The sequence below is a fragment of the Siniperca chuatsi genome, linkage group LG7 (genome assembly GCF_020085105.1).
Source record: "Siniperca chuatsi isolate FFG_IHB_CAS linkage group LG7, ASM2008510v1, whole genome shotgun sequence".
Classification (NCBI taxonomy): domain Eukaryota; kingdom Metazoa; phylum Chordata; class Actinopteri; order Centrarchiformes; family Sinipercidae; genus Siniperca; species Siniperca chuatsi.
Genome location: NC_058048.1, coordinates 31,235,991 through 31,255,201, shown reverse-complemented (window position 1 = coordinate 31,255,201; position 19,211 = coordinate 31,235,991). Strand labels below are relative to the sequence as shown.

Below are 19,211 nucleotides of genomic sequence, written 5' to 3'. Positions count from 1 at the left end.
AACAACACAGAATCATCTTGTTGTTGTTTGCATAGGCGACACCAGCACATCATTGTTGGGGAGGCTAAAATATCAAACATTAAGGTTATTGTGTTTGCCACACGCACTGACATATGAATATATAGCGAACGTAACAACAAACATATAGGTGATACAGGAATATAACATTTTGGGCCCTAATTTCATCACACAAGCTCAACGACCAGTGCAACGTGGCGCACAGACTGTTGGCCTACATATCTTACTATAAAACAAACATTAAGTCGGAGAAATAATTTAAAATAGCTGAGATATAGTGCTCTGGATATTTAATTTGATCTTATCGTGTTATTTTTGAATGACTGAGTAGCCTAACTTGTTGGGTTTTGTTTCCCTCTTTGCTTTCAATTTTCACGTTGAACAATATGAATCTCCACAACAGAAATCAACAAAGGAGGCTCCCGCTCGCTCTCTCACCAAAAAAACCTCTGTTAGCTTTTGCACACAAACGATCAGCGGGCCAAGTCATTTACAAAAAGCTTCAGCATAATGTTTTCATGACCTTTCAGTCTCCACTGTGGTTGTTTGTATTTATTTAGATTTTAGAGGTTATGGATTTAGCTTTGGAACATAACTGCCATGAAACTATTAAGTTTTATATCTTCTTCATTGACACTCTAGCTCTCTCGGCCATCTTTCTTTATCTCGCTCTTTTTCGAACGAGTCGGGAAGCCGACAACAAAGCTTTTTTTAAAACGTTAATTAAGAACAAGAAATGTCCCTATCTCGTCCTAATATTAAAACTTGTTGCACCCAGTGTGTCTGTGTTTGACCTATCAGCCCTGAAAACCGTTAGCACTACAAGAAGAAACTGTTAGAAAGTACAAGCAATGGAGCAGGGACTTCTTCTACACCTGGAACTAAACTAACTTGATCCCCCGGTTCCTCTGGTCAAAACGCAGGTTTGGTTCCTGAGTTCCTCAAAAGGTTCTTGGTCCCCTCGGAGAGTTTCTGCGTGAATATGTGTTTGTTCAGACATCACGTTGCCTGTGTGTGTGTGTTGTTTCAGAGACGTTCTGGGGACGGTGTGTATCACGAGTCCGTTCAGCCGCTCTCAGCTCAGCCCTCTGCTGCCTTCGGAGACGGTGGACAGACTGGAGCAGGACTGTCTCAACTCCGTCAGGGTGAGACACACACACAACTCAACATTATTTATATAGTGCTTCAAACTCAAGGCAAGAATTCAAAGTGCTTTACATAAAACATAAAAGCAACACAGGGCAAAATAGAAAGGCATTTAAAAACACTTAAAGAGTTAAATAGAAAATAAAAACAAGATGAAACAGTAGAGTATAAGTTACAGTGTAAGAAATTAATCACTATTTGATTTAATAAAAGGCAGCGGCAAACAGAAAAGTCTTCAGTCTTGATTTATATGACCTGAGAGTTGCAGCAGACCTCCAGTTTTCTGGGAGTTTGTTCCATAAAAACTGAACGCTGCTTCTCCAGGTTGACATATTTGACTCGCTGAACAAATCAGAGTGGTGGGCCGTGATTCAGAGGTCTGGAACCAGGTAAACTTGAGTTAGCACAATGCTACGAGCTACACACTACCAGGTATATCTGCCCCTGCATGTTTTTGATCGGCCGATGCAGTACAGTATGTTACCAGGTGACGCTACAGCAAAAGTTGAGGCAGGATTTATTTAAGCGGGCTTCATTATTCTGCTGCAGTGCCGTTGACGATCTGTTGCTGCCTAAGAACGTCCTGCAGCTTGAGGTTAAATGTGAGGTGCGTTTGTTTTGAACCCCGGCTCCTCCCTGTGCAGGCTAAAGTGACCACAGAGCTGAGCCAGGTCCTGGACGAGGAGGAGAAAAGATGGATGGAGTCGCTGCACATCGAGGAGTATCAGATCACTCTGGCCAAGACCGTCATTCAGGTACATGTTACCACGGTTACTGCAGGTGTGTGTCTGAGCCGATGGATCCAAACACCAGCCAGCAGCTCTGTCCAGTGTTTCTTGTCTGTTTAAATAAAGGTTGTTGAATCAGAGTGAAGTGTTACATAAAGGTGGATTCTGCTGTGTTTTGTACACTGATTGTTTTCTGAGTCTTTCCTTCAACTGCAGCCAAAGTCAACACCAAGCACTTCCTGATCTCACACACACACACACACTTTAACATCCTTCACTTCCACTGAACCAGCTGCTGTCCTCTAGTGGCCAAAGAAAGCATAACAAGAAGAACAAGCTCAGACAGGGACAATTTGAAGGTCCTTGAACGCACCAGCAGGGAGAACTCTCTGAGAACAGTTCCTGATCTCAAGCCACTTTGACAAGAAGTCAGTTTCATGTTGACTGTGGTGAATTTTCTGTCTGCAGCAAGTTTGAGGTCTCTGCAGGTTGATTTTCATAGAAATGAACCGAAACCAGCGGCTGCCTGGAGGGAAAGCTTTGACACAGACTCTGGAAAATAAATTAGAATAAACTGGATTAAAAAAATCTAATTCATGGACAACACATTTCTAAAATAAAATATGTCGGTCCTATGATTCCCATTTAAAATGTAAAAATACTGAGTAATATTGCAAAAGCAAACTTCGCTCAATTAACGCAACACATCCTGCACAGATGTTTCATATTAAAAGCTTTCCATAAGCTCAGCAGACATCATGCTTCCCTTTCCTGGTTTCCTTTTAATGTAAAACATCTCTGCAAGCAGTGTTGAGTGTCACTGACAGTAGTAGTAACAGTATTAGTGAATACTGGCTATTACAATTTATGGTTTGAATATTTTTCCAAACGCTTCAGTCTATAAATGCTGTGATATGTGGCATTAGTCAGCTCAGTAAATATTTTACTGTTACTTGTATTTAACGGGTTACAACTTGAAGCTAAATCTCACCTCCGTGGTCTTTTAAGGCTCCTGCAGTCTCTGCATTCTGTACATTCTGGGTCTTTTTGGACGTCAGATAATAACTGTGGAACTAAAACACGAATGTTCACCACCTATAAAATAAATCACACTGACTCTGCGTTTGTTGGTTCAGAGGCTGCAGGTCGATCTGGAGCGTTCTGCCTCCATCAACAGGAGTCTGGGCTCCAGAGTGGCTCAGTGCAACCTCAACGGCCTGGCCGACTTCCTGTACAGGTACACGCACAGCTTTTGATAAGACAGAGCTGCAGAGGTTAACGATGATCGGGATTACGATGCTTGTGTTTGTAACTCTTGTTTTAGTTTCCAGCGCAAAGTTGAGATGTTTCATGAAGGGATGCAGAGCGGCATGTTTGGAGACAACGAGGACGGATACGTGTCCAAAACCATCGCCTTGGTCAACTGCTGCCCTCCATTCAGGTACAAACAAACAGAAGAACTGTTAAGAGATCTGCTTCATCGACAAACTGCTGAATCTGTGAATAAACTGCTGTAATGAGCTTCACAGAGGACAGTGGCCCCCAAACGCTTTTCTGTCATGTCAAAAGAAATTTCATTGCATTTTTATCAGCTGGTAACTTTATGGAGACAAAAGGAGAAAAATAATATTTTCATGAACTTTATGTTTCTTTTTACGTGTTTCTCATCAGTTTCTGTTGTGCAAATGCTACACTGATAGTGAACATGTGAGCGAAGCAGACTTTAGATTTTATGCTTTACTGAAGCATTTCATCGTTGAGCATCATCAGTTTTTCCTTCTTCATACCTTCTTAAACTCTGACCCTCTTACACAGTGGTGGAATTTAACTAGGCACATTTACTCAAGTAAAAAGTAAATTGAAGGTACTTGTACTTAAGTACTTTTCATGCTAGTTTATACTTCTACTCCACTACACTTCATAGGGAAATAATGTACTTTTTACTCCACTCCATTTATTTGACAGTTACTTTTCAGACTTTACATAAAACATATAAGCTTATAAGATATGATGCATTGTTATAGATTTAACTAACCAACGTTTGTAAAATGGTTAAAAATGACCAGCTACAACAGTAAAATGCTGCTTACACATTAATCTGATGCATTAATGTGTAAGCAGCATTTTACTGTAATAATCCAATGATATAATATATAATAATATAAACCTCACATTGGGTCATTTTCTGCATTGAGTACTTTTGATACTTTAATTAATTTTAACTGATAATACTTAAAGACTTTTACTTAAGTTACGTTTTCAATGCAAAACCTTTTAATTGAGTATTTCCACAGCGTGCTATTAGTACTTTTACCGAGGCAGAAGGTCTGAATACTTCCTCCACCTCTTACGTGTTAAACACGATAGATTCTTGAAAGGCTCTCCAGGATCAGAGCACTCTTGTTTCTTTATTGTTCCTGAATGAATCAGAGCTTTTTCACATTTTGACATGTAGCATTAATGATGTTCCAGCAGTTATTGCAATGTCACGCGGCAATTAATGATGTTATTGGTTCCACCTGTGTTTGACAGTTCAAAATGTTTGCTGTTAGAAAGGATTCAACTTCAGTTTCACTCCCCATTTTTTATTTTAGTTTTTTTTAATGTTCATAGACTGCGGTCCTCACTTGGTAGGTATACGATCATGGTCCCCGTTTATTAATGTGTGTGTGTGTGTGTGTGTGTGTGTGTGTGTGTGTGTTGGTGTGTGTGTGTGCAGGGGGTTCGTGCAGCGCTGTGCTCAGTGTGATCCGTCAGTCAGTGAGGACTCTCTGCGTCGAGCCAACAAAGCTCTGGATCACATCGTCCAGCAGGGAGTCAGAGTGCTGTCCGAACGCCTCTACCTGCACATCAGGGTACATATACACACACACACACACACACACACAGAAACATGCCAACAATGGGTCAATATCTTTATGACTATGATCTGTGGCTGTTAACACTTGAGTGAGAGTGTTTGTCTTACTTTCAGTTCACCTTCTCTTTTCTCTGAGTTGTCTCTGTATCAATAAAGCTGTTTGAATTTGAATTTTTAACCTTTATTTATTCTGGGAATGTTGAAACACTAAAAACCCTTGTTGACTTTAGTCTAGTTTATAATTCAGACTAGACTGGTTTGTTCAGATTAGATTAGTGTAGATTAAAGTTTAGTTTGGTTTAGATTAGTTTAGTTTGGTGTTGAGCAAGGTAAGTTTATTTTTGTAGCACCTTTCAACAAGACAATTCAGAGTTAGATATTTAAGATATTATGTGTGTTTGTATATGTGTGTGTGTGTGTGTGTCGAAAAACATGAAGAGGAAGTGGAGGGCACTTTTTCAGCCCTGGGTGTTGCCTGCAGGTATTCCATTCAGACTGCATACAGCCCAAACAACCTCCACCAACGAGGTTGGGCAGCCTGTATGCAGCCTGAGAGGCAGAACCTGGGGCACTGCACCGCTCATTGAGCTTGAGCAATGAGCTCAACTAGTGGGTAGATAAGTGAACTGCTATCAGCGCATGTTAATAACTGAAGGAGACTCAGATGTATCACCATTTTTATCAACTCAGATCTTCTCTCATCTGGACTGTTGCAGCTCGACAGTCAGAGAAAAATGTTCAGAGAGGTTTTAATAAGCCTGAAACAATAAAGGTGCCCCTCCCCCCCCCCAGTAGAAATCATAAAAATAAAATGCTATAAAATAATCCGTCTTTCTCTGTGTGTGTCAGCCGTTCTTTGAGCGGCTCGTGAAGAGGAAGTGGCTGAGCAACGCGGAGCCGTACGAGCAGATCGAAGCTCTCATCAAAGAACACTTCAAGAAATATCACCGGATGGACAGTCCTCCTTACCAGGTACGCACACTCATATCCATTTATCTGGCGAAACACTGGGTAACCGCGGCAACAACTGCGCACGCTTCTTTCTTCTTTTTAACAGGTCTGGCCGAAGTGTCCGCTGGAGCTGCGCAATTTCATGTTTATGTCGCAATATGAATTATTTTTGCATGAAAACTGTAAAGTCTTACTGAATTAAACTTGAATGAAAAAATACAACATAGAAAAAACGAGACCACATTTTTGATTCCATTTTCATTTTAATCATGACAGCACGGTGGTATTTAACAGCACTGTTACGCACAGAAAACTCTGCAGAAAGTTTCCTCTGAGGAAAACTTGAACTGGAACTGCGTGATGACGTGGAGAGCAGTTTAAAGGGGGGCAAAGCAGTGAATGTGATGGGCACAGCCTCTAACACACACACCTGTAATGTATGATGGCACGGCCCTGACGCCCCCTGGTGGCGGACCAGTCGTGCTGTTTCACACCAAACTGGGAAAAGCAGATAGTTTGTTTGTCGTGATACCATCCCTCTCTCGCCCTCAGCTGCTGGTGGCGGAGGTCCACCGGCGGGTGGTGATGGAGTACCTTCGCTCGGTCATGCGAGGCAGAATCATCTGTACCTCTATGAAGATGAGGAAGAGGATGGCCGGCCGGCTCAGAGAAGAAGGCAAACAGATCAAAGTCCTCTTCAAAGACCTGGTCAGAGCGAGTTTTGTCAATAGTTAAATAAGCCAATAGTTATTAATGAGCTTTTATTTGGGAAATCTGTAGTTCATAGATTACAGTTCGTGGATTCATGATCACGTATGATGGTATATCTGATGTCTGTCTGCCAGGAGTCTCCGTCCAGCTGGTTGGACAGCGCGCTGTCTCACATCTCAGAGATCATCCAGCTGGAAGACGTCCCCTCCATCCAGATGGAGGTCGGAGTTCTGGTCCGAGAGTTTCCAGACGTCAGGTACGAACAAATCCAACAAATACACCTCTTCTTCTTCTTCTTCTTCTTCTTCTTCTTCTTCTTCTTCTTCTTCAACCGTGCAGTGTGTTCAGGGACAACACAGAGGCTCATTTCACAGTTTAAACAAAACCTCAACAAACGTCTCAGTGACGGACTGACAGACTGACGGACTGACGGACTGGGAGCTCTGCTGGACTGGGAGCTCTGCTGGTGAAAAGCACAAGACAAACTGGTTTCCTAGCTCCAGTGGTTTAGCTGGCACACTTTAAAAGAAGCTCTCTGCCCGTCAGTGTTAATTTCCTCAACAGAAAACTATGATGAAACATATTCGTTGACGAATTTCATTTCATGACAAAAAAACGAGATTAAAACTAAATAAAAAGTAACATCTGATAATGGGAACTATGATGAAATGTTTTACATTTTTCGTCAGCAAATAAAATCTACCTCTGTGTGTGTGTGTGTGTGTGTGTGTGAGAGAGAGAGAAAACTAAAGACAAAGCTTTAACACATAAACACTTTCCTTCCTCTGTGATCGTTACATTCCTGCTCTGAAATGTCACCTTTAACCCACTCAGCCTCTGTGTGTGTGTGTTCTATAGTAAGTCCGGCACTCTTGTTATTGTTCTCCTATTAGCTGTATGGATTATATTTACCGCCACACTGAGTCCTGTGAGACGTCTCTGTAAAGTCTGGAAACTACAATAATACCCGAACCCTCTTTTAACCCTTTAAAAGGAGCAGAAACATATAATTAACTTCAGATATTAATAAACAGCACGTATACATGTTTGAAAATGTGTTTTATATTTCCTCTAATAATGTCTCTTGGGTATATATGAATTTTTGTTAATAAGTAGATAAAAAAATTTGCATTCAGTCATATCAGGGAACATTTCAGAGCTTTAGACTTGAGACTTGGACTCAAGTTGCAAAAATGAGGACTTCCGACTTGACTTGGACTTGTCTGCTATGAGACTTGACTTGAGACTTGAAAGCAAAAAGGTAAGAAGACTTGAGCTGGTGAAAAATGCTGTATTGTGTGTAGTTGTGCCTTTTAGGGCTCTGCCAGACGCACAAAGATCATTAAATGCCGTTTGATTGCTCAAACCGCATGTTTCCTCTGTTGAAGATCTGTGAAAACACATGGAGTGACACTTCCTGTTCAATCCTTCCTTTCCTCCCTGTGTTCAGGAAGAAGCACGTGTCGGCCATTTTGAACATCCGGGGGATGACTCGGCAGGCGGAGCGTCAGGAGATCCTCAACATCGTCAAAGACATCGAGAGCAGCGACGGTGGCGGCGGCGGCGGCGGCGGGGCGGGTTGGCTCGGTTGTCCCGGGATCGCGCCCTCTTCTCCGAGGTGCCGGTCACCTCCGAGGTCCACTGCCTGAATGTGGGGCTGAGCCGCATCGCCCTCACTGCCTCGTCCTGCTTCACCACGCTGCGACCGCGCCGACGCAAAACCCGAACACAAGTCCAGGAAAACCCTGACGATGTTCTGTGAACAGCCGAGGTCATCCTGCTCAGCCTGCTGTGGTGGTTTTTATTACTAATTTAACTCCACTTTCTTCTTCAGCAGTCATGATTATTACCAACTAAACTACAACTTACTGAATCTTTCCATCAGGCTGCCGCCTTAAAGGAATCTGCCAACACTGTGATTGTTTCTTTTCTTTCTGGGAGACTCTGGAGAAGTTTGTAATGAAAAAAAGAAGGAATGGTGTAAAAGTGGTTTAAATGTCCAGCGGAGACTTTGAGATTAACTTTTAATCATTTTGACTCTCTGATTTCAATTTCTTTAAAAAGTGCAACATTTACACATTTCCTTTCTAGGATCCTGATAAAAAATAATCTAAGCTCTCAGTGCTGAGGGGAAAAACAGTCACATGGGAAAGAAAAAAGAGGAGAGAAGTCCCTGGTGGACGAGGAGTGACGATGATTAGAGGACGTGACGGCAAGAACTGAGGACAAACCTGGACTGAAAAATCAGTTCTCGACTCGGCCGGTGTGCAGACGATGGATGGGTGAACATTTTGATCACAGAGGCATCAAGACTTGACTCTTGTCAGCCTCTCCCCGACAGGAGAAAATAATCAATTCTCCAACCATTTCTCTTCATTGAAACATGATAAATTGATTCGAAGTCAGAAACTTTTGTCAGATATGAAATTGCACTGGAAAATCATTTATTTCACCTGTGGGGGAAAAGGAGCTTCAGGGTTAAGGCCTGGTCACATCAGAAATTTGGCGAACCCAAAAAGAAAGAGAGCACTGGATAGTGTGATCAAAGATGAAAGTTGCTCACTGGATGAATACACTAAAAAACAACAACAAATAGCTCCAACGCTAACTGCTGCTAAAACCAAAATGTCAAATTTTTACATTTCTATTTCTACACCTGTTCAATAACCAAGCAAAAATCAGGCAGACTTGGAGTTGTTGGAAGGTTTTTCTTGTTTGATAAAGTTAGGTAGCCAGCTAAGTAGCAGTTTCCCCCCGCTTCCAGTCTTTGTGCTAAGCTAGGCTAACCACATCCTAATTTTTATTGATGATGATCCAAGCAGTCATAAGAGTGTTTGCATTGTTCACAAAAAGCTGAAATTAAAAACAAAACAAAACAAAGCCTGGCAACATGCTAGCACTATCCAAACTTCTCCAAGCTAGCTTGTTTGCTAACTGGCAGTGAGTAAGTGAGCTGGCTAATAAGTTAAACAAAATGTTTATTCAAGAGACATGTTAGTATGATGTCTATCTGTCTCCTAACTGTGTGTGAACCAGGTCTCTGTTGTGGAGCAGTTTATACTCTGACAGAGGAGCTTCGGTAAAACCGGATGGTCACACACAGCTAATAAGCCAGGATAGCTTCCTCCATTTTGGACTCTCCAGCTCTCCGTTCCAAGAGGGTCCAACTGCGGACGTCACTTCTGGGGAACTCCTTACGGCCCCCATACATGCATCACTACATTTTCTGCCACAAAAGTATAAAAGCAAACTTTTACGGTTAATTTAACTCATTTTGTCTTTGAATGAGACGCTAACAGAAATCAAACACTGACACTAACATTACAAGAGAGGTTTATGTTTTCAGTTTGATTCCAGAGGAGATATTATACTGTAATCTGTTTCACATGGTTTTATAGACCTAATATCAACATTAGCTTCTCCAACTGGCTAACATCAACGTTAGCTTCTCCAACAGGCTAACATCACCTGCACTTTTGTAATGTCAACCATGTTTATATTTTTTAGCTAATAAAGCAAAGTATTTCTTTCACTGCTAACACACTACAAGAAGAATATTTAGGTAGTTTTTTACCTGACATTACATTAACACTATTTAAAGTGCTGAGCAGAGAAAGAAGAGCGTTTTCAAATCTGGTCACGAGACCCAACCCTTTTTTCATTGGCTCTCAGACCCCTCCACAGTTGGACCCTTCACCAAAGCCCACAATAAACCAAGTCCTTCCAAGTAGGCTACTCCCATACATATGCCAAAAACAACAAATAGAAAAATGGCGAGGTGAGTTCCTGTGATCAAAGGGGTGTTGTGTTCAGAGCTGCTGTGGCAGAGCGGACGAAACTAATTTAAACTCTACATGAAAACTCTGATACACCTGCTGTGACCAGGCCTTAATAATATACAGTCACTGTAGTGTGTCACAGGCGGGTTCGTCCCATGTTGGTTTTGACACATTTAACAGGATTACATTTCGTGTTTGTACCAAATCACCACACGACTTTCAAGGTTTGTTTTGTTCATATGGTGTAGAGTTTGGCTGCGTCACTGTTTGACATCAGAACAAACTGTCCCGACATTTTCCTGCAGGATTTCTGGACTGAAAGGCACTTTATAGAGAATCAATAAAAGGAAACCAGTTCTCTGGACTGAAGTGCATTATGGGACAAAGACCAGAACAGGAGGACTGAACCAGACTGAATTCATCAGATAATCAGGACTTCTGACTCTTAATGTCTGTATAGTCAGGATCAATAAACTGGACCCTGGACTGAGAACCAGCAGCTGTAGATCAGTGGACTAAAACCACATGAGGACCTGCACTATGGACTGTAAATAAAGATGGATGATGCGTATCCACTTCCTCCCACTGTACCGGATACGGGAGCTGCCATCTTGCGTCGTTTGGAGCCAGAGTCTGCGCAGTAGTGATCACACACACCCGGCATTCAATCATGATGTGAAACCCCGTTTTTATAGCATCAAACAACTTATCAGAAAAAAACGAACACTTGAACACACATCAGCGTGACAAGAACTACCTAAAATGACAAAAATGTATTTAACGTGTGCTTTGAGTTTTTAGTTTGGCTCAGGTCCTGTCCGCTAACATGGAGGGGGCGGGGTTTATGAGCTGTACTGCAGCCCGCCACTAGGGGGCGATCCAGATGTTCTGGCTTCACTTTTGGGGAGCTGACACGTCATCCATCTTCATATACAGTCTTTGACCTGTACAGGTAACCAGAGGACCTGCCGAAACTCCTCCTCACGCTGTAGTCTGGGTTTTGGATGAAATTCAGGATTTGTTTTGGGGATTTCTGACCCTTCAGAGTTTCAGAGGGTCTTGTTTGTGCTTTTATAAATGTGGAGTTTAGTTTATAATCCCAGGACATGGAGAAGCTTCATGGGAGATGTAGTTTTATTGTTGCACATGATAAAAGGAAAAAAAAAAGACAACTTTTAATCAAAGGTACTAGACGATGATCTGAGTTTCTATCATGCTGATGATGTATTTAAAGCAGTGATTCTAGCTCAAGCTCTTTGGTGTGATGAGGTTTATTATATATGTGGGATTCAGAGATAAATAGAGATTTTTTTTTTGCTCACTTTTACTGCAGAATATTTTTTTGTGTTGATTCAAAGTGTTAAACCAACAGTTAGATGTAGAGAAATAAAAGGAGAGGGCTCACTCTGTTGACATTTGAGGGACAGAACTACAGACGGACACAGACTGAGGACTAATTGGGATTAAACGTCTTCTCATATTTTAATGGTTTATTCTGCGTTTCCTCACTTCCACATGTAATAGATTTATATGTTTTAGCTTTTAACTACAAACATTTAAATTCCTGATAATCATTTTCCAAACCATCCAAAATTTTTTTACTTGATTATATTCCTTACAGGCGGCCACTTAATTTGTATTAAAATAATTTTTTTTTGTTCAAAGTTTTGTTTTCACGAGACTCTTTTGAAATATCTCAAGGAGGCTCTGACGTTTGAGATCTCCCTCACATATCGACTGTACCAAGTGTAAAGGCAGTCTCATCAGCATACGAACACTTTATTAGTGAAACTTTTAAAATAGAAAGGTGTAGTTACACACTCTGCCCACCGGAGGCCAGCGTACACACATCACTCCTCCCATGTTGTTTTTAATTTCCATTTTTCAGCTGAGATGCACCTCAGATTAGAAACGCTTTTCTATTCTGTTCTCCGTCTCTTGTAAATGTGGATGTATGAAATGAATCTTTCTGTACAGAGATCAGCTTTTAATGACAATAAAACAGATCCGATCGCTGACTTCTTTGATTTGTGCAATAGATCAATCTCTCCTGCAGGGTTTGATTTGGGATTCTTAAGTCTGAAATTACGATAATGCTGGTATGTTTTTTAAATTTGCGTAGTTTTAATTCAGTTGAACTTGAGTTTAAGGTTGTTGTCTTTTTTAGCAGATGCGGTTTTAAAGGTCTAACTAGAGACATTTGCAAAATGTATTCATGACTTTTTCAGGGCATCGATAACATAAAGTTATCCATCCAATTTTTATTTTCACCTTTCTTATTTACAAACACATTTTACACATAGATGACAGCGTTTGCTTCATCATCATATTTTAAATAACTACTGCACTTCTCTGCATTAACCTCAATCATCATCATCATCTGGTTCGAGCACAACATCACAGTATGGAAAGCCAATCGATGTTTAATACGTCGTCTAATATAATTTATTTAGAAACGCCGCTCCATGATTATAACTCTCTCTCAGTGTGAAGGCAGACACAAAATACAACGTAGTGTACTTACAATGCAACGATCACTGAATCTAAACTCAATTTAAATGACAGCATGCGGTTAAAAGACGGTGTTGTTTGCTTTGACTGTAATCCTCCCAGGCCACAAATCGTCGGATTATATTGTTATTGACGTAAATAAAACTTTTTATATCCTCCTTTTTCTTATGATGTCATTACAGCCACTAGGAAGGAAACCAGAAGAAAAGGTCAGAAGTGTCACGTGGAAATAATCCTGCCAAACATTATTTCAAGTCTGTATGTGTTTTTATTAAAATGTTTCTTTTTTTACTTATTTGTCTATTTATTATAATTAATAATTTTTATTTTGTTCAAGTTCTTTATTGTCATATGCACAACAATTTCAGATATATTACCATTTTTTTCTGATATTTTACAAACATTTTCCTGACATTATAGTACTATGTCTTGTATATTTTACCAAAAATTTCAGATATTTTGCTAATGATTTTCAGATACTTTACTTATATTTTTTGGATATCTTACTAATGATTGTTATACTAATTTTAGGTTAGGTTATAATAGGTTTTGTACTAATATTTTCCATTATTTTACAGGTTTTTTTTGTTGATAGGTTATGATTTACTAATATTTTTCCGGATATTTTACTGATCTTTTGTCGAGAAGGACCTGGGGAAGCGGGTCACAGTTTGAAAACCTCTGGTTTGGTGGTTACGATGCGTACAATGCGATGACAACGTCGCCAGTTTGATTCCGGCCTCAGACCTTTATTGCAGGTCAAACCTCTTTATCTTCACGTTTCCTGTCTAATGAAAGCAGAACAATCAGCCAATAAAGCAGTGCGAGAAACAGAGACAAGTTTTAGTAGAATAACGTGATAAATCAGTTAAAAGTATAATACATTTACTTAATGATTTACTTTGATAGAAATCACAAGATTTTCTTCAGAACAAACTGATTTCTCACAATCTGCGTAAACTTCTGGACTAAAATAAAGACTCAGAGTGAAACTTTGATGCGATTTATTGAAGAGTCGTCCGTCCACAGAGAGTAAAGTGTTAGTGAGAAGTTTCCTCCTACAGAGATTAAAATATCACCGACAGATTTAAATACAATGAAAACACAATGACGACACAGTGACCGCTCCCGCTCCTCCTCCTCCTCAGGTAGTTTTATTCTGTCAGAACCTGGAGTTTCAGATTAATGAGTGTTTGGTCGTCAGTATTACACACAGGCCTCCTCTCAAAGCATCATGGGAGCTGTAGTTAAATCATGTGTTTGTTTTATATTGAAATAGTTTCAGAAACTCATTCATCTAAAAAAGTGTGAACAGAAACCATCAGAAACGTGTTTCATGTTTGAATGAAATCGGATAAAATGAACTATGACATCACCGTTTATGACATCACACAGTGTGTGCTCGAGGGGGCGGGGCTTAATGATCCTCAGAGGTTTTACCAATTTCCACCGAAGAAGAAACAAACTGCTGAAACTCTGACATGATGATCCTTTTTTCTGATTGTTTTAAATTTAAATTACATCCTGATACATTTTCAAGTCATTAACACGTTAATGTGTTGTGAATTTTATTTTGTAGGAGGGAGGAAAGGGGCGGGTTTTCACTGTGTCGTCACTTACCAAAATAAAATAAGAATGAACAAATGAAACATCAAATCAACATGAATTTCAGGCTAAATAAATACTCTGATCACATTTACAGTAAAAATATAAAACGGTTGAGTTCAAACATATTTACAAATCACAGAAAGATAATACAGAACCAGAACCAGAGCCAGAACCAGGACCAGAACCAGAAACCTAAACAGGACCAGAAATGAAAGCTGAAAGACAAAAAACACAAAACCTCCACTACAGATTTCACAAAATATTTTAACTAAATCAAAAAAAGAGTAACAGGAAGTCACTTGATTTCTAAATTAAACTACAGTTTTCAGCAGTTCATCCTGTTTACTTTTTAAATATTAAAACATTTGTTTTGTGACAACGACTACAGACTTTTTTTATTAAACAGATAAATATTCAAGTGATCTTTATTTATAACAACAAGAAGACGACTAATTAAAAAAACACAACATCAGCTTCTGGTTCTGAAACTGTCCTGGTTCTGGTTCTGTGCTGCAGCTCATGTTCGACTCAGAGTAACAGGACAGATTGTCACTACTAAGGTGTTAAAGGAACTTTGAGTTGAATCATTTCTGTGTTAAAATCTGACTGCTGCTCTCTTTGTTTTTACACTGAAACTCAAAAACATGAATAAAGAAGGAGTTGAGCTGAGGGAGGAGCCCGAACACGTCGGATCTGAAAGAAAACTGGAACAAAAACATGTTTCAAGGTTTAATGTCAAATATATTCACAGCTTCTCACACGATTCTTCCCCTACTTATTAACAAAATACTGACTGACCAATGACACGCAGTCACTGCCTCTCAGCTGACCAATCAGAATGCATTTTCAGTTGACCAATCAGAATGCATATTCAGTGCAGTTCTGTTTGAGCTGTGGGCGGGTCTGGAGGCGGGGTTAAAGTTCACTCAGGTGTTTGTTGTTGTTCTCTCTGCTGAGGGGAGAACGTCATGTCAACGCCACCAACCAATCAGCTGCTGCATCACAGGATGTGACATCAGCTCTCTCTCTAACATGTGGAGTCAAAACCTTGCAGCATCGATTTAATTCTTTGCAATCAGCTGACTGATGACATGTGAGCTGCGAGTTGTAATAAAATGAAACAAATGTCATCCAGATAAAACCAGTCTGATTTACTGAGCGAATCAACAGCACACACATTCATTAGTTTGGACAAAATTATCAATAAACATGTATATTTTTGTCACAGTTGTGTGTTTAACAGGTCGCTGTTAAAATACTCCTGCCGCGGCCAAAACACTGACGCACAGCTTGATTTTATTTGGGTTCTTTGAAGAGTTAAGATCAAATACAAACGAAGGGTGATCACTAAAATTGAATATCAGCTCCTGAACAGCTCTTGACATCGCACCGGCTAAATGATCAGCATTATCATAAATCAATAAGTGGCCTCAGACCTGCTTTATCCAAAACAGCTCAGCCTGTAGTTTTTGTTTTACATCTCACTTGTTTCCGTGACTCTGCTGGAGACTTGCTCTGATGTGTAGGATTTTCATATTTCTGACTTTAGCGCCTCCTAGTGGTGCACCACATTTCACCAGGATAGTCTCATTTTCACAAGAATAATTGGAAACATGATAATCATTTAACTGGATTATTAAAAACAACTCCACGACAGTGTGTTGAGTTATCACATACAGCAGTAGTGTCTAAAATGTGATCAAACCAGCAGTCAGTAATTACTTATGGGATTCCTCAGGGTTCTATTATTGGTCCTTTATATTTTTAGTTTACATGCTAATATATAACATGCCAATTTATTTCCCCATAAACCATCAGACCTGTCTTGTGTTAATACTCTCACACACACAGGTGCACCTACTGAAAATGAAAAACAAGTTGTCAGTGCCAAAAACAACCCAAATGACTTAAAAAGTGTGCGAAAAAAGAGCGTTTTCTGATCTGACACCTCAATGGTTAAAGTTTGATTACAGCTGGCCGAATAAAAAGACTGAATTGATTGATTGTTTTTAAATATTTGTATTCACTTGTTTTCAGCAGAACAGTCTGTAAACTGGACATCTGACATGTTATCACCTCATAAAGTAGTTGTACATCACATACACCTGAACTTTTAACAACCAACCTGCTTTTGTTTATGTTGTGTTAATACAGTTGACTGAAAGTAAAGTTTGAATGCGGCTCGTTTACATTCCATGAGCCCATTCATGTTTTCATTCATGATTTCTTTTGGCTGTTAGTAGTTGTGAAGGAACCAAAACAATCCTGCATGCTGTCAATCACTTTATTTACCTGCATCCTAAGACCTGATGAAATTCAATTTATGATCTGACACACCTGTCTATAACTGTGTGGTTTGGAGAGAATTTTAGTGAATTTTATAGGTGGTGCGATTGCATATGAAGTCAATTGGAAAGACGCGAGTAGACGTGAATTTGCCCAGTGCGATGTGATTTGAGGCAAAGACACGTCAGTGTGAGTACGTCAAGAGAACTTGAGCTAAAAGTTTAACACCCATAAACTAGCCTCGATCGACTAGCTAATGTTAGCATAGCAAGTCAGCTAATGAAGCTAATGAAGACAGAAGCGCTGTGCTGTGTTCATGGTGAAAATGGTGATAATCACAGTCATGACGGTTTTTAGAAATTGTTGGCAGTATTGTTTCCATCAGAATGTTTAACCAAAGTGTTTACTGAACTATACTGGACTGTAGTCCACCGTCTGCTGGGTGGTAATGTTCACTCTGATTCAAAAAAATATTTCACTGCATCTGTCTAAGAAATGCCGATAAACTCACTGAAACTTTTTTTAAATAAAAAGTGGATCAGTAACTCTTGATTTATTCTAAAGCCCCATTCAGACGGGATTAACATTACAGGGGGAGGTGGGGAACAAAAAATTCACTGTGCTTCTCAGTAATTTAACTCATAGTTCCGGACGTCATATTAACCATCAGGAAAATAGAGGATCTGGTCTGTAACAGACATGGACATTCAGCAGGACAAAGACAAAAGAGAAACCCAAAAGCCTCCCCAGGGGGGCGCCGGAGAGCTGAAGGGGAGGCAAAGATACTCAGTGAGGTGAATTTGAGCCAAAAATCCTTCTCAGAGTCATAACTCAGTCAGATCTGAACACACAGACATGAAAAACATATTGAATCATTCAGTGTGACTCTCACTTCCAGAGGAGATCATTATCTCTGATGTCCGTCCAGAATAAACCTCCAGAAATCCACTTAGACACCAGAGAAAAAAGATGCTGCAGAACCTGCCTGAGAATCCTGCTGTTTCTAAGTTTCCTTCAGTCTCACAGTGATCCAGAGACAGCTGTCTGTCCGTCCACGGGTCCACTGCAGACAGGAGCTGCTGACTGCTGCTTCGGCTGCTTTAATGGGGACAATTTGACTAAATGGAAACATAGGCTAAAAAAAGGCAAAAAAAACCCCAGCACATGTGATAAGCTTTTACAGGGGTCTTGCTCTCCTAAAGGCTTGAATTTTTTCTATTGTCATATTGGTGCCCAAATAGGCTTATATGTTCATCTATCAGATTAACAAAAATGATGATTCCTCCATTTTCATACATAAGTCAAATTTCACACTGAGTTGATAAAAAACAAAACTCAGAGATCCACTTTAGAATACAAGGACGTCGCTCTGGACGGGATTTAAATTACAGGAGGACCAGCCAGTTCATAAAAACACAGGAGGTCGTTGTTGCAGAGCTCCGGACGGGATTAAAATCACTGACCAGCACAGGTGAAAAATCACCACACCTCCCCTAGAGACATAAATCCAGTCTGAATGGGGCGTAAGAAAACAGTTTTTTCCAGTGGAAATTATGTTAATATTAAAATCTAAGTTTTACCTGCTGATTCCAAAAGTTAATTCAAGCCCGGAATTCCTACAACTGGTGAGTTTTTATCTGAGGGCCGATTTATTGATGAATCTTTGACATCCAGATGGAGCTCAAACATCATGACTCTGTTGTGAAACCTAAAATTAAAAACTAACATCAGACAATCCCAGTTCAAACATCTGTCTGCCGAAATACAGTAGACAAAATAAACCAGTTTGAGTCACTCCTCTTGATCTGAACAGGACTGATTGATTGATTGGCAGCGTTATCTTTAACATGACAGTCTCTACTCATAGAGACAAACAAACGAGTCTCGTCCTGTCTGTCCTCTCAGACTCTGCAGGAGGAGGAGGTGAAGCATCTCCTCACTCCTTCATGCAGACGTTGCACCTCCCGATGTTCTTCCTCTGCTGCGAGTCCTCGGTCAGCGTGGAGGTGGTTGTCTCCAGCGGGGTGGTCAGCCAGAAACTGTACATGTTGGCGAAGTAGTGGCAGGTTCCTCGAGGCCCCTGACACTCCACGAAGGGCTGGGCCCTGAAGTTCACCAGACAGCTACCTGATGATGTCAGAGACTGGCCGCCGCCCTCATCACCTGCACCTGTATGCTGCAACACACAGGAAATGAAATCATCATCAGGCGTTGACTTCCTTAGCAGAGAGTTAGCAGCAGTAACAGTTACAGTAACTGTAGTATTATCATGGTATTAGTACCAGTATTTTATTATCATCTAGTTTTTATTGGTAGCATTAATTATTTATTTTTGGTATTATTAGTATTTAGTATCAGATTTTTGTATTAATAGCAGTTGGAGTAGCAGTAGTATAATCTGTAGTTGTATTAGCAGTAGTGGTATTTGCAATTTGCATATGTAGTATTAGTAGTAATAGTATTTCCATAGCTCTTGTAAATGTTAGCAGCAGAACTTATTGAGTGGTATTAGCAGTAGTTGTAATTTCAGTAGTAGGAGTATTCTCTGCTCTAGCAGTAGCAGTAGTAGTACTGCATTTGTAGTGTCATCATTAGTATCATCAGTAATATTAG

General features: G+C 40.1%; 2 protein-coding genes across 2 annotated transcripts in view; one reads left to right on the top strand and one right to left on the bottom strand.

Moving 5' to 3' along the window:
• LOC122879250 (tumor necrosis factor alpha-induced protein 2-like) overlaps positions 1-12,211 on the top strand; it is a 46,947-nt gene extending 34,736 nt beyond the window's left edge. The window contains 10 exon segments of the mRNA XM_044203156.1: positions 1,049-1,163; positions 1,809-1,919; positions 3,029-3,129; positions 3,217-3,333; positions 4,612-4,747; positions 5,602-5,724; positions 6,256-6,411; positions 6,549-6,670; positions 7,865-7,988; positions 7,991-12,211. Coding sequence (XP_044059091.1) covers positions 1,049-1,163; positions 1,809-1,919; positions 3,029-3,129; positions 3,217-3,333; positions 4,612-4,747; positions 5,602-5,724; positions 6,256-6,411; positions 6,549-6,670; positions 7,865-7,988; positions 7,991-8,176 — 1,291 coding nt within the window. The 3' untranslated portion in view covers positions 8,177-12,211.
• A 1,480-nt stretch (positions 12,212-13,691) lies between these two features.
• Positions 13,692-19,211, bottom strand: part of col4a4 (collagen, type IV, alpha 4) — a 52,523-nt gene continuing 47,003 nt past the window's right edge. Inside the window, exon 46 of the mRNA XM_044203155.1 lies at positions 13,692-18,774. Coding sequence (XP_044059090.1) covers positions 18,535-18,774 — 240 coding nt within the window. The 3' untranslated portion in view covers positions 13,692-18,534. The remainder of the gene's footprint in view (positions 18,775-19,211) is intronic.